Source organism: Ascaphus truei, chromosome 4 (genome assembly GCF_040206685.1).
Source record: "Ascaphus truei isolate aAscTru1 chromosome 4, aAscTru1.hap1, whole genome shotgun sequence".
In the NCBI taxonomy this organism is placed as follows: Eukaryota; Metazoa; Chordata; class Amphibia; order Anura; family Ascaphidae; genus Ascaphus; species Ascaphus truei.
This window is the reverse complement of record NC_134486.1, coordinates 128,032,127-128,048,368: the sequence shown is the minus strand read 5'-3', so window position 1 is coordinate 128,048,368 and position 16,242 is coordinate 128,032,127. Positions and strand designations below refer to the sequence as shown.

The 16,242-nt window shown below is 41.4% G+C and overlaps 1 protein-coding gene across 1 annotated transcript; it reads right to left on the bottom strand.

Moving 5' to 3' along the window:
• Nucleotides 1-494: 494 nt before the first annotated feature.
• FAM89A (family with sequence similarity 89 member A) lies at nt 495-15,708 on the bottom strand. Its single transcript, XM_075596576.1, has 3 exons — nt 15,264-15,708; nt 10,429-10,732; nt 495-4,002 (listed from the first exon to the last, which is right to left on the bottom strand). The coding sequence occupies exons 2-3, from the start codon at nt 10,675-10,677 to the stop codon at nt 3,739-3,741; spliced, it is 513 nt and encodes a 170-aa protein (XP_075452691.1). The 5' UTR covers nt 10,678-10,732; nt 15,264-15,708; the 3' UTR covers nt 495-3,738.
• Nucleotides 15,709-16,242: the final 534 nt, after the last annotated feature.

The following is a 16,242-nucleotide window of genomic DNA, read 5'->3' as shown; positions in this document are numbered from 1 at the left end:
TGCTTCCTGAGAACCCAACCCCAGATATGATTGTCCATTCTTCCCCACTCCCCAAATGTCTTGACACCTTTGTCTCAATCCTGCATTCCTATTCAAGTGCTTAGGCTAAATTAATTGCCCAGTCTGCTAGTTTAGAAATGATTATATACAATCCACATGTACAGGGCTGACCCTCTCAAATACATTGCAGTCCTTACACATAGATCACAAATCACTTTACCTCATATTGCTTGCTCAACTAGACTGGGGGATTGTATTAACAGGGAATAAAGTGCTTTACATATAATATTTACGGACATAGGACATTTTATGTCATACATTGGTTATATTCCCTGATTCTTCCCCAGACATAAAGTACATTTGGCCAAAATAAGCCTTACATAGGTGACCAAGTTACATGGATTTAGGGGTAGCTAGCTGTGTTTGACCTTTATTATGTGAGACCAGCTACCCCTACCATCACAGGTATGCAGAGGTTTTTAGAACAGGAGACGTTTTAAAAAGAGTAAAATAGGCTTTTAATAGCTGGTTAACAAACACACATATTATGGTTCAACAAAACAGTGTTAAAGGAAAAACAAACGAAACAGGCCTAACTCCCCTAGGAAGCCCTGACTAGACCACACCTGGTTGGGGGGGAGGGGGTGGAGCTAGGCTCCCTACTAACAAGTCAGATAAACAGGTTGAGGTCAGTTAGCTTCGGCTGGGGTACAGTTCTGTCTGTGCAGAGTTTCTCTCCACACCGGTCCAGGGTCCAATACCTCTCTAGCCAGAGAGATATAATCCCTGTGTGATCTCTTCAGCAGTTCAGGGAGTTTCCTTGGACTAGAGATTCTCCTGAAGTGAATTCTGCAAGCTTTTTAATGGAGCAGGTAATTAAGGCAGCACCTCTGACTTTAACCTGCCCAGTGTGGTCTCAGGCTCTGTCAATAGATCTTATTACGTGACAGGGGATTTACCCTGTTACACATATCATGTTAAAATGAAAACAACCACAGTGACTTATTGTAGATCTGCCAATTGGACCACAAATCTCCATTAAAGCTAATGGGAAATTTAATCTGAAAACAGCAGAACAGCTGCCTCAGCAAATAGAGGATAAACCCCCAATTGGTCATACGCGAGGCTGAAGGATAATTATATTTTCAAACCTACAATGTTTCTTCTTGATTTATTTTATTAAAGAGAGTAAATAAAAGTGCATCCAAATATCTCATGGGAAGAAAAAGTAAAAAAAAAAAATGATATATATATAAATATTTATATATTATATAAAAAATTTAAAGGGCAAATATAAATTAACATTAAACCTTTTTGGTTCCAGAGGAACATGCATGAATAGGGTTAAAAGGTGCAAATTATTACTACTGAAATGAGGGAGGGTGGGGAGGTGGGGGGGGGGGGGGGGTTATGTTTACACTCAATGTCTTTTTATGCTCCTATAGATATTTACTTGTATTTATTTATTTTTACATACAAGAATTGTTCCGCTGACCGAATTATTTTGGGAAAATAGAAAAAGGATGTTCAAATTTGATTTACAGTACTTAATTTCCTATGTGGTTCTCAAAACCTATTTTGAGGAAGGGGAATAGCACATGTAATCTTTCCAATTCCTTCTTTGGGGGGGAATTGCATTACAAATGTCGTTATAATTCTGTGTGTAGGTTTACTGGCTATGCACTTCTTTTACACAGGCTGTGCTGATAAAGCTGTGTAATACAGCCGCCATAAGTTTATAGGGCTCCATGTTAAAATGGAAAAGAAGCAAAATGTGACACGGAGTGCTCATTTGGATGTAATTTCCCAGAATCCCTGGCAGCAGTGGAAGCACTGTATACTGGGGAATGGCAGGGTTGGAGACCTGTCTCAGACATGCAAATATGCTCACAAGTGGTATTTTTTATTTGCTGTTACAATCCTAAAAAATGTGCACAATATTTAGATGTTTCAAAAGAATAATAGCAGAATAAATTAAAAAAAAAGTTTGTTACATAATCACTAAAATGTGCATTTGTATATTTAGTTTAGAATTTCCCACATTAAAAAAAAATCTTGCATTGTTTTCTGTTGGAATAAACCTTTTGGAGACAAAAAAGTGAAGACAAAATAAGTGAGGCTTATGCTCTTGTGAACAACAAAAAGACAAGAAAGACCCAATGCTACAACAAATATGACAAATTATTTAGTACGAGGTATGTTATCTATATTCTTTCATCATAAGTATGGGCCATTTACTTCAATCCTTTGGCCAATACATTTTAAGCCTACTCTTGTGAAACCAAGCACAGTGGAAATCACTTATGTTCATACGACCAAGGGTCATATGACTACCACATGCCTGAACGATGAATTAGCATTAAAGATTGTGTATGTTATGAAACGAGCTCCTGGATGGAATCCTAGTGGTCTTATTGGTGGAGGGAGAAAAACAAAAACCAATTGGACACATGGACTGACGACACACCCACTTGTATGTAAATCTCTCCCCATCAACGCTGGCCTTTGTATAGAGAATTACAAACTATATATGCAGTACAGGATGTCTCTATTTTATTTGGGAAAAATGTGTGACCATTTCTTCTCAATAAATATACACACAGACAGTAAATATAAAGTAGAACAAAAAAATGACAAATGTGTGTTGTGTCGGCCGTGTTCAGAAATGTCATTAAAACATCACTAGAAAAGACAGCTTACCCGAAAGATCTGGCTGACAATGTATTGCAGTTGCAAAAAGTCATTTGAAACATCTGTACATTTCTGATTATATTTTACAGACAAAGTTAAACGTGGAGTGATTTTCGTATGGCTCAAAACATGCAACAACAAAAAAATACAAAAATACAAAAAAACACCCATTACTAGAAAAGTGCAAAACAATAAAGCAAGCAGCATATGAATTTTTCTTTAAAGTGACAAACCATAATAAAATTAATTAAATACTGTTTGAGGTTTAAGCGAGGCTAGAAATATCTAATAAAAATACAATCGTCAAAAAGCATATCATAATACAGTATATCCTCGAGAATCCAGTACCATGAACACATGTACTAGAACTGTTAAAAAATATATATTTGAACTCTTTTTTAAGGAAGAGGCGCCTGGCAATGCAGTGAACATGTCAAGTGTTATACAGCCCTAAAATGCTCTTAGATGCTGTTCTGCTCCCCTCAGTGAATGGGTTTAGTAGAACCGTACTCTTTAAGTTATTAAGGTACGTTATTAAACCGAGAGATTGTTCAATTAACACTGCTAACTTAAAACTGTAAATAAATTTGTGATTGAAATAAAAAAAAAGTGAACAGAACTCTCCCATGAATTGTGGATCAACAGAGAAATTCATTTGCACAAAGCAACTATTATATTATGTGAAATAAGTAAACTTTGCCCAATGAAGATTTAGGATTGATCAATGTTACCTCTCAATATAATTTCGGCCCACCCTCAACCCTCTCATGCTCCACACATAGAATACAGTTTTAAATTATTCTCCCCCCCCCCCTGAAAATAATGAAGTGCTTTTTGGATGTTAAAGGCACTTAATTTGAAAGCTTCTGGCTGATCGCATTGTTAATGCCCCTGATGGCCTTGCATGAACATGCCATTCTTCACAAGCGTGCCTGCAAATGTTTAAACTATTGCAAACAACCACTTTCCTTTAAAAAGCAAGGAGAATGTTTCGGCACCAATGACGAGAAGCAGTTTCCTCCCACTCCCTCACACCACCTTGGTGGATCAAATGTTTTCCAGTATCCAGTCATCGTTGGAAATGGGAGGTACAGCCAATGCAAGGTTTCCGTTTGAGCCATCCCTCCCGGCTTTGTGGAGGGCGCCTGCTTCCTGATAATACTCCTCCTCCTCGTCAAAGAACCCGTTTTCCATGGCGTACGTGCATTCTGCACTGGAGGCGGCCTGACACGCGCCTTTATATTCCTGGATTGACTCGTAAAGCGAATACAGCTGACAAAGGAGGGACATGTCCAGCTGTCTGAGCCCAACCTTAAAAAGCAGAGAGAGAGAAATGCATAAAGCGTTATTTGTTGCACCGAGATGTAAACATACACCAATGTACAGTGATGCAGACTCTGGCTGGAATGTCGACCTTCTTTGTACCTAATTCTGTTGCTCCCGGTGTAGACTCCTCTGGCAGTGTAAGGGTTTTATCAAATAAAAAAATAAGTAGTGGTTCATGCGAGTGACTGTGCCCCCCCTCATATATATATATATATATATATATATATATATATATATATATATATATATATATATATATCAACCCCGTTATAACGCGATCTATTACAACGCAAATCCGTTTATAACGCGATGCAGGCACGGCTCCCAATTTTTGTATTCATGAATACTTTACAACATGATTATTGGTGTCTTAAATACTTTATTGTACAATGCATACAATTGTACATTATTTCTAACGCGATCCGCTTCTAACGCGATGTGATTCTTTGGACCCCAAGCACAGCGTTATAAGGGAGTTGAGCTGTATACACACACACACACACACACACACACACACACACACACACACACACACACACACACACACACACACTATTAGGTTATGGTGGGTGAAAGGTAACTGAAAACACTCGACCGTATAGCATATAGCAAATACAAATATTACTTGTGAGCACATTCACGTCTTAGACAGGTCTAAGGCCGTGCGTATAGTGCCCGCGACGTCGCCCAAAAACAAATACATTGCCACCGCCACGTGCGCTTATATTAAGCGTGACGGCGACAATGCGGCATCGCGAATTTTGGAAGCTGGAAATATTTGATTTTTCAAGGGCTGTCACCTCATGTGACAGCCCCTGAACCAATCAAATGCCAGTAAGCACGCGCCGCCGCAAAGCGAAATGTACCTTTCCGTCGCGGGCACTATACGCGCGGCTTAAGACAGGTCTAAGACATGTTAATGTGCTCACAAGTAATATTGTTATTTGTTATATCATTTTTTTATTTTTTTTTTACCATAAAAGATCGGACGGGGTCTCGTGGAGATAAATCATGCTGCTCCCAGCTTCAGGGACCCCCCCACCGGGACCCCCCCACCCAGTTGCCGGTAAAGCGCACTTTTCATGTTTTGCCGTTTCTTTCATAAAAAAAAAAAGGGGGGGGTCGCCAATTAAAAGTTGCAATGTCATATTTGTAGTTTTGTCTTGCAAAGGACAATATTCTGGGGTTAATTTAGCGGCAACCGGGGGGGGGGGGGGGGGGAGAAAAGGGTGGGGAAGTCCCTGAAAACAGAAACAGCGCAGCTCAACTCCGTGATACCCCCACTGAGTAACTAAGGCAAGAACCACACCTGACCCTCCCCAGGACAAGCAGTACAGATTGCCGCTTTAACTGTGAAAAGCATTATAACAAATACCAGAATGTATACAATACTGTTACTTCTATTGATCCTATATGAGGAATGAAAACCGCACCAAAAATTCCAAACTTGAAGAGACCAGGGCTGAGTTAATAAAGGGGCAATCCTTTCTATGACCAAAGTGTACTAATGGCAGTGACAGGTTTAAATAATCGGCAGTAGAGCGGAGAACCCTTTGTTGATCTGGGCTGTAGTGAGCCGAGAAATAGGAGGGGTTTGATTTTCTCCCTGGGATGTGTCACTGTGTTCAACATGAGGTTGCACAGGTAAAGCCTTCTCTTATTTGGCTGTTGATAAGGACATTGTAGCCCAAGGGAAACCACTTACTATATTTAACAGACATTCCCCAATTCAGAGCCCTCAACGAAATGCAATGTGTAATTAAATTAACAAAGAAACAAAAAGCAGCCAAATATTTGCTTTACGCATGGTTACATTTGTTTAAGGAAGGCGATTATACTTCAATTCTTTACAAAAGATTGTATTTTTTAGACGGCTATGTGGGACTGCACCTTTAGTCAGTTTCAGAATGTCACAATGCCAGCCATCGTGAATAGATCTTGCCTCAATTCTCTAACTTTGGATAACTTGATTTGCATCAGTTAGAAATGACTAGGATTACAAGAATAAAGTAAATACTTTGTATACAGTAAAGGATCGGCAGCAAATGAGTTTACATTTCACAATCAAGTAGGTGACTTGCATATCCCTATTATAAGATTTGTAATGTGAATCATTTTCATTCTTTTTTTTTTGTTTTTGCAATGACTAACCGTGTGGGGAATTAGTATAATGTCCCATTCATAATCACAGCATGCACAGTCACACTGCCCGGCTTATTAATGGTGCAATGTCACACAGTCGGACAGTTCAATTTCTTAGGGGCCTCTAAAACGGGGAAGTGTTTGTCAACCAAGTGTTTTCTTTACCCTTATCCCATCCTGTCCTTATCGGAGAACTAATAAAGGGGAGGTGGGGAGAGGGGGCTCTGGATGTACAAGCGCTTGCTGAGCACACAGTGACGTCAGTCACAGCCAGAGGAAAGCAAACCCCTCCCATGTCTAACTTTAACAAATAAAATATACCTATATATAGGTGTTAGATTTGGGTAAAAAAAATAAATCAATCACCTACATGAGACTCCTCAAACATGTATTAGTTCACATTAGGGATTGCCCCGTCAATGCTTTGTTGAGATGCCATTACTACTGTTTAAAGGAATTTTTTTTTTTAAGTCAAAGAGATTTTCAAACACATATTTAAACTTCCACATGTGTTAGATTCAAAGAGGGGGAACTCCCCCCCCCCCCTCCCATTCAGACCAGAGTGAATTGACAATAGCACGACATATCCTGGTATTTATCTCACTGAAAAGGATATAGGGGAAACAATTAGGTTATGCGTTGGACGGATATCCTACATCTGGAGCAATATAGACGGGACCTTATTTGTCCTTCACAATGCATGAGACCTAAATAGAACAAAGACTGTGAAGTGAGTGCAATGAGCACATTATAGGCAGGTATGCAGGACATCAGCAAATTAAAAGATGACATAAGATCAACAACGTGGGCCCCTCCCTGGTGGATGTCTCTGTGAGCCCAAATACAATCACTACACTTTGTTTACATTTTGATATTCCTTATTTTCTTTGCTAAATAAGTTTTCCCCACAGTCTGATATATATATATATATATATATTTTACCCCCACCTTTATTTATAGAAAGGTGAGAAGCAGCAAGTCCCCAGTGCTGAAACGAGCTATTCTCAGCGCCAAGGACACCCTGGTTTCCAGAGGTACATTCAGATAAAAAGTAGCGTGGGAGGGAGGAAAGAAAGAAAGAAAGAAAGAAAGAAAGAGAGAGGCGGAGGAGGAGTTGGGGAAAGAGAGATGAGGAAGGGAGGAAAGTGAGATGAGGAAGGAGGTGGGGGGAAGAGGGAAGGAGGGGGGGGGGAGAGAGAAGGAGGGGGGGGGGGAGAGAGAAGGAAGGGGTGGAAGAGATGAGGAGGGGTGTAGAAAGAGAAGGGGGGGTAGAGAGAGGCGTTAAAAAAGAGGAGAAGGGTGTGGAGAATAAAAAGAGTAGGAGGCGGGGGGAGAGAGAAGAGGAGGAGGGGAGAGAGAAGAGGGGGAGAGAGAGAGAAGAGTGGGAGGGGTGTTGGAGGGAGAGAGAAGGGAGGAGGGAGAGAGAGAGAGAGAAGAGGAGGAGGTAGAACGAGAGAGAGGAGGAGGGGTATAGAGAGAGGAGGGGGTAGAGAGAGGAGGAGTGGTGAAGAAAGAGGAGAAGGATAGAGAGACTGAAAAGAGTAGGAGGAGGGGAGAGAGCAGAGGGGGGAGAGAGAAGAGGAGGGGAGAGAGAAGAGGGGGAGAGAGAGAGAAGAGGGGGAGAGGTGTTGGAGGGAGAGTGAAGGGAGGAGGGAGAGAGAAGAGGAGGAGGGAGAAGGAGAGAGAGGAGGAGGGGTATAGAGAGAGGAGGAGGTAGAGAGAGGAGGAGTGGTGAAGAAAGAGGAGAAGGATAGAGAGACTGAAAAGAGTAGGAGGAGGGGAGAGAGCAGAGGGGGGAGAGAGAAAAGAGGAGGAGGGAGAGAGAGAAGAGGAGTAGGAGGAAGAGAGAGAGAGAAGAGGAGGAGGGGGAGAGAGAAGAGGAGGATTGGGGAGACAGAAGACGAGGAGGGGGGAGACAGAAGACGAGGAGGGGGGAGACAGAAGACGAGGAGGGGGGAGACAGAAGACGAGGAGGGGGGAGACAGAAGACGAGGAGGGGGGAGACAGAAGACGAGGAGGGGGGAGACAGAAGATGAGGAGGGGGGAGACAGAAGATGAGGAGGAGGGGGGGGAGACAGAAGATGAGGAGGGGGGAAACAGAAGATGAGGAGGGGGGGAAACAGAAGATGAGGAGGGGGGAGACAGAAGATGAGAGGGATGCAAAAGGAGAACTGGTACTTTTAGTGGGTTAAGTAAAGGAGGTAACATGATGGAGAACATGTTGCGTAGATAAATGATTGTAGTTTCTGTGCATTGTAATAAGTGATTACAGATACAGTAGTTGAAGCGGAGGTATCCAGGGAGGTTCCTAAATGGGAGAGACCAACTTGACCATAAATATAATGAGGCTGTTATTCAAAACAGAGAGGTATAAATACATGCAATTAATGCATCATCACCTCTCTTTCCAAATTGTACTACGCACCTAATGGTTTTGTGATACTGGATATATAATGCAATAAAAAAAGGACTCTCTTTGATTGCAGAATCTTAAAATGTTTTCATGATGGCACACGTGTCCTTAAAGCAGCAATCCTGCCTGAAACTTTTAGGGGGGGGGGGGAGCCTCCGGGACATCATGGGACCAACGTTGAGTCCGGTTGATGTGATAACAAATTCTGTTTGGCTGGGGTTGCTCCATTAAATTAACAGTGAGGACTTAGTAGTAAAAATAGCATAGCCCTACCCTGTCACTCAATCCTCTTATGCTAGCTAAATCTCACCTCCCGTAGCTTCCCATGAATCCCTTAATGATCTTACTGCTGGACCATCTATATTGGACTTGCAATACAAAGAAAGCATTCAGGGAGCCACGTGATCCTAACTGCTAGGGGACAGGATATGTGGATTCCAGTTTTAGACACTCTATCCTTGCAGATTTTGTGATCATGTGCTGTGACTGAAATCTGTGAAGAATATGATACTGCAAGAACCGTCTTTAACTTATTTGCTATTCAAATGTAGTCACGACATTCATATTCCTCATGGGCTCTCTTTGGAAAAGGTACAAGGATATGAGAAAAAATGCTGTTCTACTTGTAATAATAATAGCATGTTCTTGTATGGCGCTGCTAGTTTTACATAGCGCTTTACAGAGACATTTTGCAGGTGCAGGTCCCTGCCCCGTGGAGCTTACAATCTATGTTTTTGGTGCCGGAGACACAGAGAGATAAAGTGACTTTCCCAAGGTCACAAGGAGCCGACACCAGGAATTGAACCAGGTTCCCCTTCTCGAAACTCCGTGCCTGTCAGTGTCTTTACTCACTGAGCCCGTCCTTCAGACCTGTTTTTGACTGTTGTGGACATGAATTAATTTACTCCAAAACAGAGCAAAAAAAGGCAATTCGCGTAAATTTCTGGCAATGACATAAATCAAACTTGTTTATTTTTTTGTGTCTTGCATTCGGTTTAGATCTCCATTAACTCCATTTAATCTTGGCAGATTTATTGGACTCAAATTGCAGAAGTTGTAGTTGCAAATGTAATACATTTTATAAATCATATGGTGCACACTGGCGCAAGCGGAGCAAAGCACCACGATCCACTAACACCGTGGTGCGCAAACTTCTTGAGCTTTCCCGGCAGCCGCAGTGCTCGCGCCCCCCCTCTCCAAGGACTCAGCGTCAAATGACGCCTCGGGTCACGTGACCCGCTGCGTCATTTGACGCACGTTGCCAAGGCGACGCGTTGCCGAAGACCAGCAGAGAGCAGGTAAGGGAGTTACAGAGGCCTCACACCTCCCCCCAACTTTAATTTATATGCCGTGGGGAAGAGTGCGGGGTCTCTGTAACCATCCCCCTAGAAATTCTTGCGCCCCCCCAGTTTGCGCACCGCTGACTAACACAAAGCGATGCAGAGTGCAAATAATGCAATGTGCAACTGGAGGTCAATGAGGGAGGTGTCAAGATTATAATGTTTCTTCATTTTTCTCTTTTATAGATTCGATCATGAACCAAACAGTTCAAACAGAAAGACAAATTAGAACTGATAAGATGTTGAAGAAAATAAAAATGTATTATTTTACAAAACATAAATAACAAACAAATTTCCATCAAGGGTTATTGAATTTGACTGAATAGACATAATTACACATAGGAGGTAAATTCTATATATGCTTAAGAAGCCATAAATCCTCATTGATCTATGGGAATTTTGGGTCAAAAATGGATTTTAACCCCAAGTTATTTTAAAAATACCTATTCTGAAAAATAGTGAGAGTATTTTATCCATTGCAGTCACACAGTTATGGCTATATAGGAATTAACTCACCATCTCTTTCCGGAGGAGAGCCAGAGCTGCGTCTAGGTTAGGAGGCTTAGGATGGGTTTGGGCACTGCCACCTGTGCCTCCACGGCTTAAGTCATCCTGGATGCGGGATTTTTGGGCATAGACTCTTTCCAGGTCCCGCCAGCCTGATCCCCCACTTGAGTTCAGAAGTCCGCTTAGGCTCTTTGGCAGTGGAGGCAGGCCATCCATACAAGGAGCCAAAGGGGCTATGGCTGTATGAGAACCACTCATCACTTGTTCTTTGAAGGCAGCAAGGTCTCAGCTGAAGATTGTTCTCCTAAATCTCCTGAAAAATTGAATAGGTGACATGATTTAAAGACCTTTAATGACATATGGTAGTAATATGTTTAATGGGTTAAATATAGGTGACAAATAATTATATCAAAGTGGCCCATTCATCAAGCGTCAGTACGGGCATCATCAGGATGCCATATGGGACCATATGGGACCTGAAACCTTGTTTTTCCTCGGTTCTTGGCTGTCACATTAAATGGAGAACTTCATTATGAACTTGTGAGTGGAGCTCGACTTTGTATCTCTGTCTTAGAGACCTGTACTTTGAAGAAATAGTTTTTGTATTGGTGTTGCCATATTTGCCGTGTTCTTGACTTAAAATCGGCACAAATAAAACCCTACAAATATCTTACCTGGGGGTTGGGGGGCAGATGTCATGGGACCACAAATCAGCTCTGGGGGAACCCCCAGGTTCAAGTCTCAACAATGTTTTGTATTTTTGTTTTATTTAGGGTGGGATTTCTGCTTTCACCTTTACAGAGACCATTTGACATACCTGGTACAGCCTGGGGCACCAGAGGCCCTTATTCTGTATTATATACGCCATAGGCACTTGCGCGTTACCTAGGGGATGATCGAGCCGTCCTTTCAGACGTACCGGCCAGCCAGATCGAAACAGAAATGGGGTGTGGCATCCGGGCGCCACTGGCTGTCATGTGATAACTCCTTGGGACACTATAAATGTTGATTTTCTAGTGCCCACAACAGAGCACACACTAATCAATACAAAGTAAAGAAACTAAACAAATACAGCTGCTACTACATGACAGGGCAACAAGTGGCAAATATTCAAGTCAGCCGATACTACAGTATGTCTCCTAACATACATTATAACAAACGCAAGAGACAGTGCATTTACTATGAAAAAAAAAGTTCTACTCATTGAAACCTCAAACTTGCCAATATCTAATATTCCTGACGTTATATATTGTTTTGGGAGTGTCTTGTCTATCTAACAAATGTAAGTCATGTTTCAAAATAGAAAAGAAAACTATTGTGGCAGCTCCAACGTTATTTGTACAAAAGCCGATTCAGAATATTAAAAGAAGAGTTAAACAGTTTTCTTTTGCAGTTGGAAAGGTTCAGAGAACATTTGAAACATATCTGCAGAATTAAACAATCGCCAACTACAATAAATGTGTGCATAAGCCAGCGATTTCCGACCTTTTTTTGGTTAAAGAGGCAACCCAAGCAGCTTAAAAAATAAATGTTGTTTTACTATATGCAGACTTTGATTACCTTTATTGAAAACCAAGCTGCGATTGATTCATTCTCCCGTGATTGCTCAGCAAAATCCTGCTTCCCAGGGTTCACTAAATGGCTGCCTTTCAGTTTCAAATCAATCCTTCAGTCAGTGTAACTCAATCAGCTTCAGTCAGCTTCAATATACAGTATTCTTATATTACTAAGGTAACATTATCTATTGTTACAGTTTACAGCTCAAACTGCTGGGAATATTGGCAACAAATCACAGACAGGAAAGCGTTACAAAGATCTTGCACTGCTGGGAGGCTTGCTATAAAATTAAAAGATGATCACTAATCAAAAAAACTAATTAATAATGGCATTAGGAGTTGAATTTTAAAATAAAAAAAGGTAGTATTATCTAAAACTACAGAACCGATTTATTTAAAAAATAGCACACGTATGATTTTGCTTGGACTGCGCCTTTAAGGAACCCTATAATTATATTGTGAAATTCTGCAGAACCCCAACCCTCTCCAATAGCGTGTCTGAGATCAGATGCATTGTAAGGAACCCCAACCCTCTCCAATAGCGTGTCTAAGGCCGAGTCCATAGAAGGACAGGCCGTGCTGAGGCGTGCGGACGCTCAGCGCTGAGCCCCTGCATCCTCAATGAGGATGCCTTGAGAGGGGGCTCGCGCGAGCGTCCGCAGGCGTGCTCAGGCTTTGGAGTTTTCAGCCGAGCGCCAAGCTGTTTTTCAGTGCGCTGTCGGCTGAAAACCTCCAATGAGAGCGGGGCTGCGTCAACGTCACGGTGCCGTGACGTCGGCGCCGTGATGTTGACGTCAGTGCGTCGCGGGCGATTGGCCCAGCGACGTCACTGCCCCCCCTCCCTCAGTCTCCCCCCACCTCCGATCGCGGACGCTGGCTCGCCTGTATGTGCATGGAATCGCACAGCTTCTGCAGGCGAGCCTCAGCGTCAGCGCGGTGCAGCACGGCTCCCCCCCTCTATGGCCCGGGCCTAAGATCAGATGCATTGTAAGGAACCCCAACCCTGTCCAATAGCGCGTCTAAGATCAGATGCATTGTAAGGAACCCCAACCCTCTCCAATAGCGCGTCTGAGATCAGATGCATTGTAAGGAACCCCAACCCTCTCCAATAGCGCGTCTGAGATCAGATGATCCTTGGCCTGATGAAGCGCTGTGCGCAGCACAAATCACTATAGGCTGTGTTTTTCACTTTTTTTGATCCATTTATATGATATTTAACTGTGAAATAAAGCTTTAAGGGTTTATCAAGATTTAGTTTTGGACTACCTCTCTGAAGGCACTACAGACTACACCTTACTTGGAGCGCTACGTCATTACATGTTTACCTTAGTCCACACGCACGACTTTATGAATGTACACAAAGAATTTAATGGGGGGTATGGAGTACAAAGGATTTAATGTCTTCCACGTAAACTAATAATAGTTGATATGCTTAATGGGTTTAATGCAAGTGATTAAAAAAAGACAGTATTCATTCTTTTTAAATCTTGGTTTTCATGGTATATAAATGTTTCAGGGGATTTTTTCAGGGTAACTTTGTTATTTATTATTATTTTTCATTTGATACATTTTCCCTTGGTTTTTGTGCAAGAGTAATTGTGATATCTTAATGGATATAGAGGAATGACCATAAGCATTTGCCAACATTACATTTTGCAGGTTTGTGTGAAAAAAACATTAAGCATACACAAACTGGGCTCATTCTTTAGGAATAAATGTAAGTACAATGTGACTTTTTTGATATCACACAATAAAACTATATAAAAATAGCAAACATTCTCATCTACTGCCAACGCGTTTCGTGGCCACATTCTCTGAAGGAAGGGATTTAGACTTTGTTAGTTCATCCAGGTTGATCTTTGCTTTCATAAATAAAACAGAAAATTTTAATTGTCACAGGACTTATCGTCAAATGTTAACTTTAAGGGTGACAATCTTTCTTTGGAAGTCACATGAATAAGTTTATTTTTATTTTTGTAATTGGCCGCTACGTGGAACTGCCACATTAAGTCCTATCACTAGAAAAGATGAGGAGGGTATGTATGAAACTGTCCAACTGTAAGTTTTCGTTTGCTTCAAAAACAAAAGTTGCTAGCTAAGCGTTTTAGTTTTGATACTGATCTTATGAGCAGAGGTTAAAGTCAACTTAGACATGGCAAATGAAATCAACGCAAAAGAGAAAAAAGGTGAAAACTTGCGTTCCACTGGACACATAACCTTTGATACATGCCACTATAAAACTGTGCCAAGCTATTCCTTCCCTTATCCCAGTACAATCAGTTCACTCATTGATATTAATGGCGCTTTCAGTGTGAAGCACCTTCTTATGCCTGCACAAAATGACAGCAACACAACATACAAAATGTATTACAAATAACTGCTGTCTTTATTTTTCCACTTCAATTCACATCAAATTAAAAAAAAAAAAAAAGTATTTAACCACACAGGCTCCTTATTACAGGTGGGGAAAAGCTGGCACATTTACAAACTGTTCTCTTTAGACAGCTACAGCATAAAAGGGAAATGAAAGAGTCACTGAAGAAATCATGCAAAGGCTGAAAAAACTACATTGACAATACATGTGAATTTGAAGTAGGCTCAGTATAGCCCCTTTAAGGAATTTGAGTCATGTAAGGTTAACAGGAGAACAGAAGCCTCAAGGGTGGAGATGTACAAATATATGTAGTAAAGACCCAAGGTTCTTAAAGGAGATTATAACCAAGACACATTAGGTTATCATATAAACACCAATTATCTGTAATACTATGATGTTCTGTTTTAAAGAAGCTTTTTTTTTTAGTTAACTGTTAAAGCCCATATGACTTTGAGGTCTAGGTTTTTATTGTATGGTATACTCATAACAGGCACAAAGTTGGCATCAAGATATTGACAGAGGGGCATCATATCCTACTGCACTATATATCTACATACAATAAAACAATGGGTGCTGCATTTAAGCAATACTGGACTAACTAAATCATATTGATTAAAATAAGGAACCATTAAGAAGCAGATTTGCTGAGTTACATTCTCCCCCTTATGTTTATTGATCTCTTCTTCTGCATGCAAATCAAACATTCAGCTACAGCAAACAGAAAGCTGGTATAAAAAGGGAAGCCGTGCCTTATGAAGACCTACTCTGATCCCCCATCTGCAAGTCAAATCACACAAAAAGTCTCACCCTTTAGAACACACAACACACACAAACGTCTAGACTGCCATTTCTAATCCTGAGCACTGACAAACACAGAAGGAATACAGAACATGCATTGAGGGGATAGGACTCACAGCAGCTCCTGGTCCCAGCTGCAGCAGGCAGATTATCTTTGTGGTCTGTTTTTCTTGATACTGTAAAATCCCAATCCACACTAAAGGGAGTTTTGCTTTGTCCTCTATATGGCAGTCCTCTCTTCACTCTTCTACTTTTTTTTCTCCCCCTCCTTCCTTTTTCTCTTTCCTCCACCTCTTCTCTCCTTTCTCGTCTTCCTGTCTCCGCTCTCGGTTTCTCGCCTGCTCTTTGTTTCTCCACTCCTATTTTCTGTTCTCCTTTCCTCCTCCTCTATTATGATTATTTATTTATTTTGTTGCCTGTCGCCTTCTCTTTCTCTCCTTCCTTTACTCCTTCCTCCTCCCGCCTGGGATCAGCGTGTCCCTGGATAATTGTGGAGGAGCAGAGCGGAGTGCTGATGTGTGTGTGTGTGTGTGTGTGTGTGTGTGTGTATGGGGGAGGGAGTGCTGCACAGCCTGCTTTGGTGAGGGTGGGGGTTTAGCAGAGAGCAGGAGGCTGCTGCTGGTGCAGGGAGGAGGAGGGGAGTAGTCACTCAGTATGTGTAGCACCATGTGAGCCCTTCACATACGGTATACTCAAAACCAGCAATTTTGCGCTCAGCCTACAACACTCAGTCCCTTTGAAGAGAGAATTCAGAGGGTGATTCAGTTGTTGAAAACAGTGATAGTTATTCATAAATATGATTACGTTCTGTTATTAACATGTTTAAATGGTCATGTCATCTTTTCTTGCCATTTGTTTATTTGATATAATCCAGCAGATAACACAACAAAAATACAAATATTAAACTAGAAGGCATTCGGGGAAGCTAAAATGACTAATCCATATTACAGTATATATAACTGGCTTTGATGAATGCATTCATTAATCATTTAAAAAAACATTATTTTACCTCTGTTGTAATAACTAATATACCATAAAAGTACATTTTTTTTTTTTAAAGATACAGGGTACATTTAAGGGGTACAAGCCTGACTG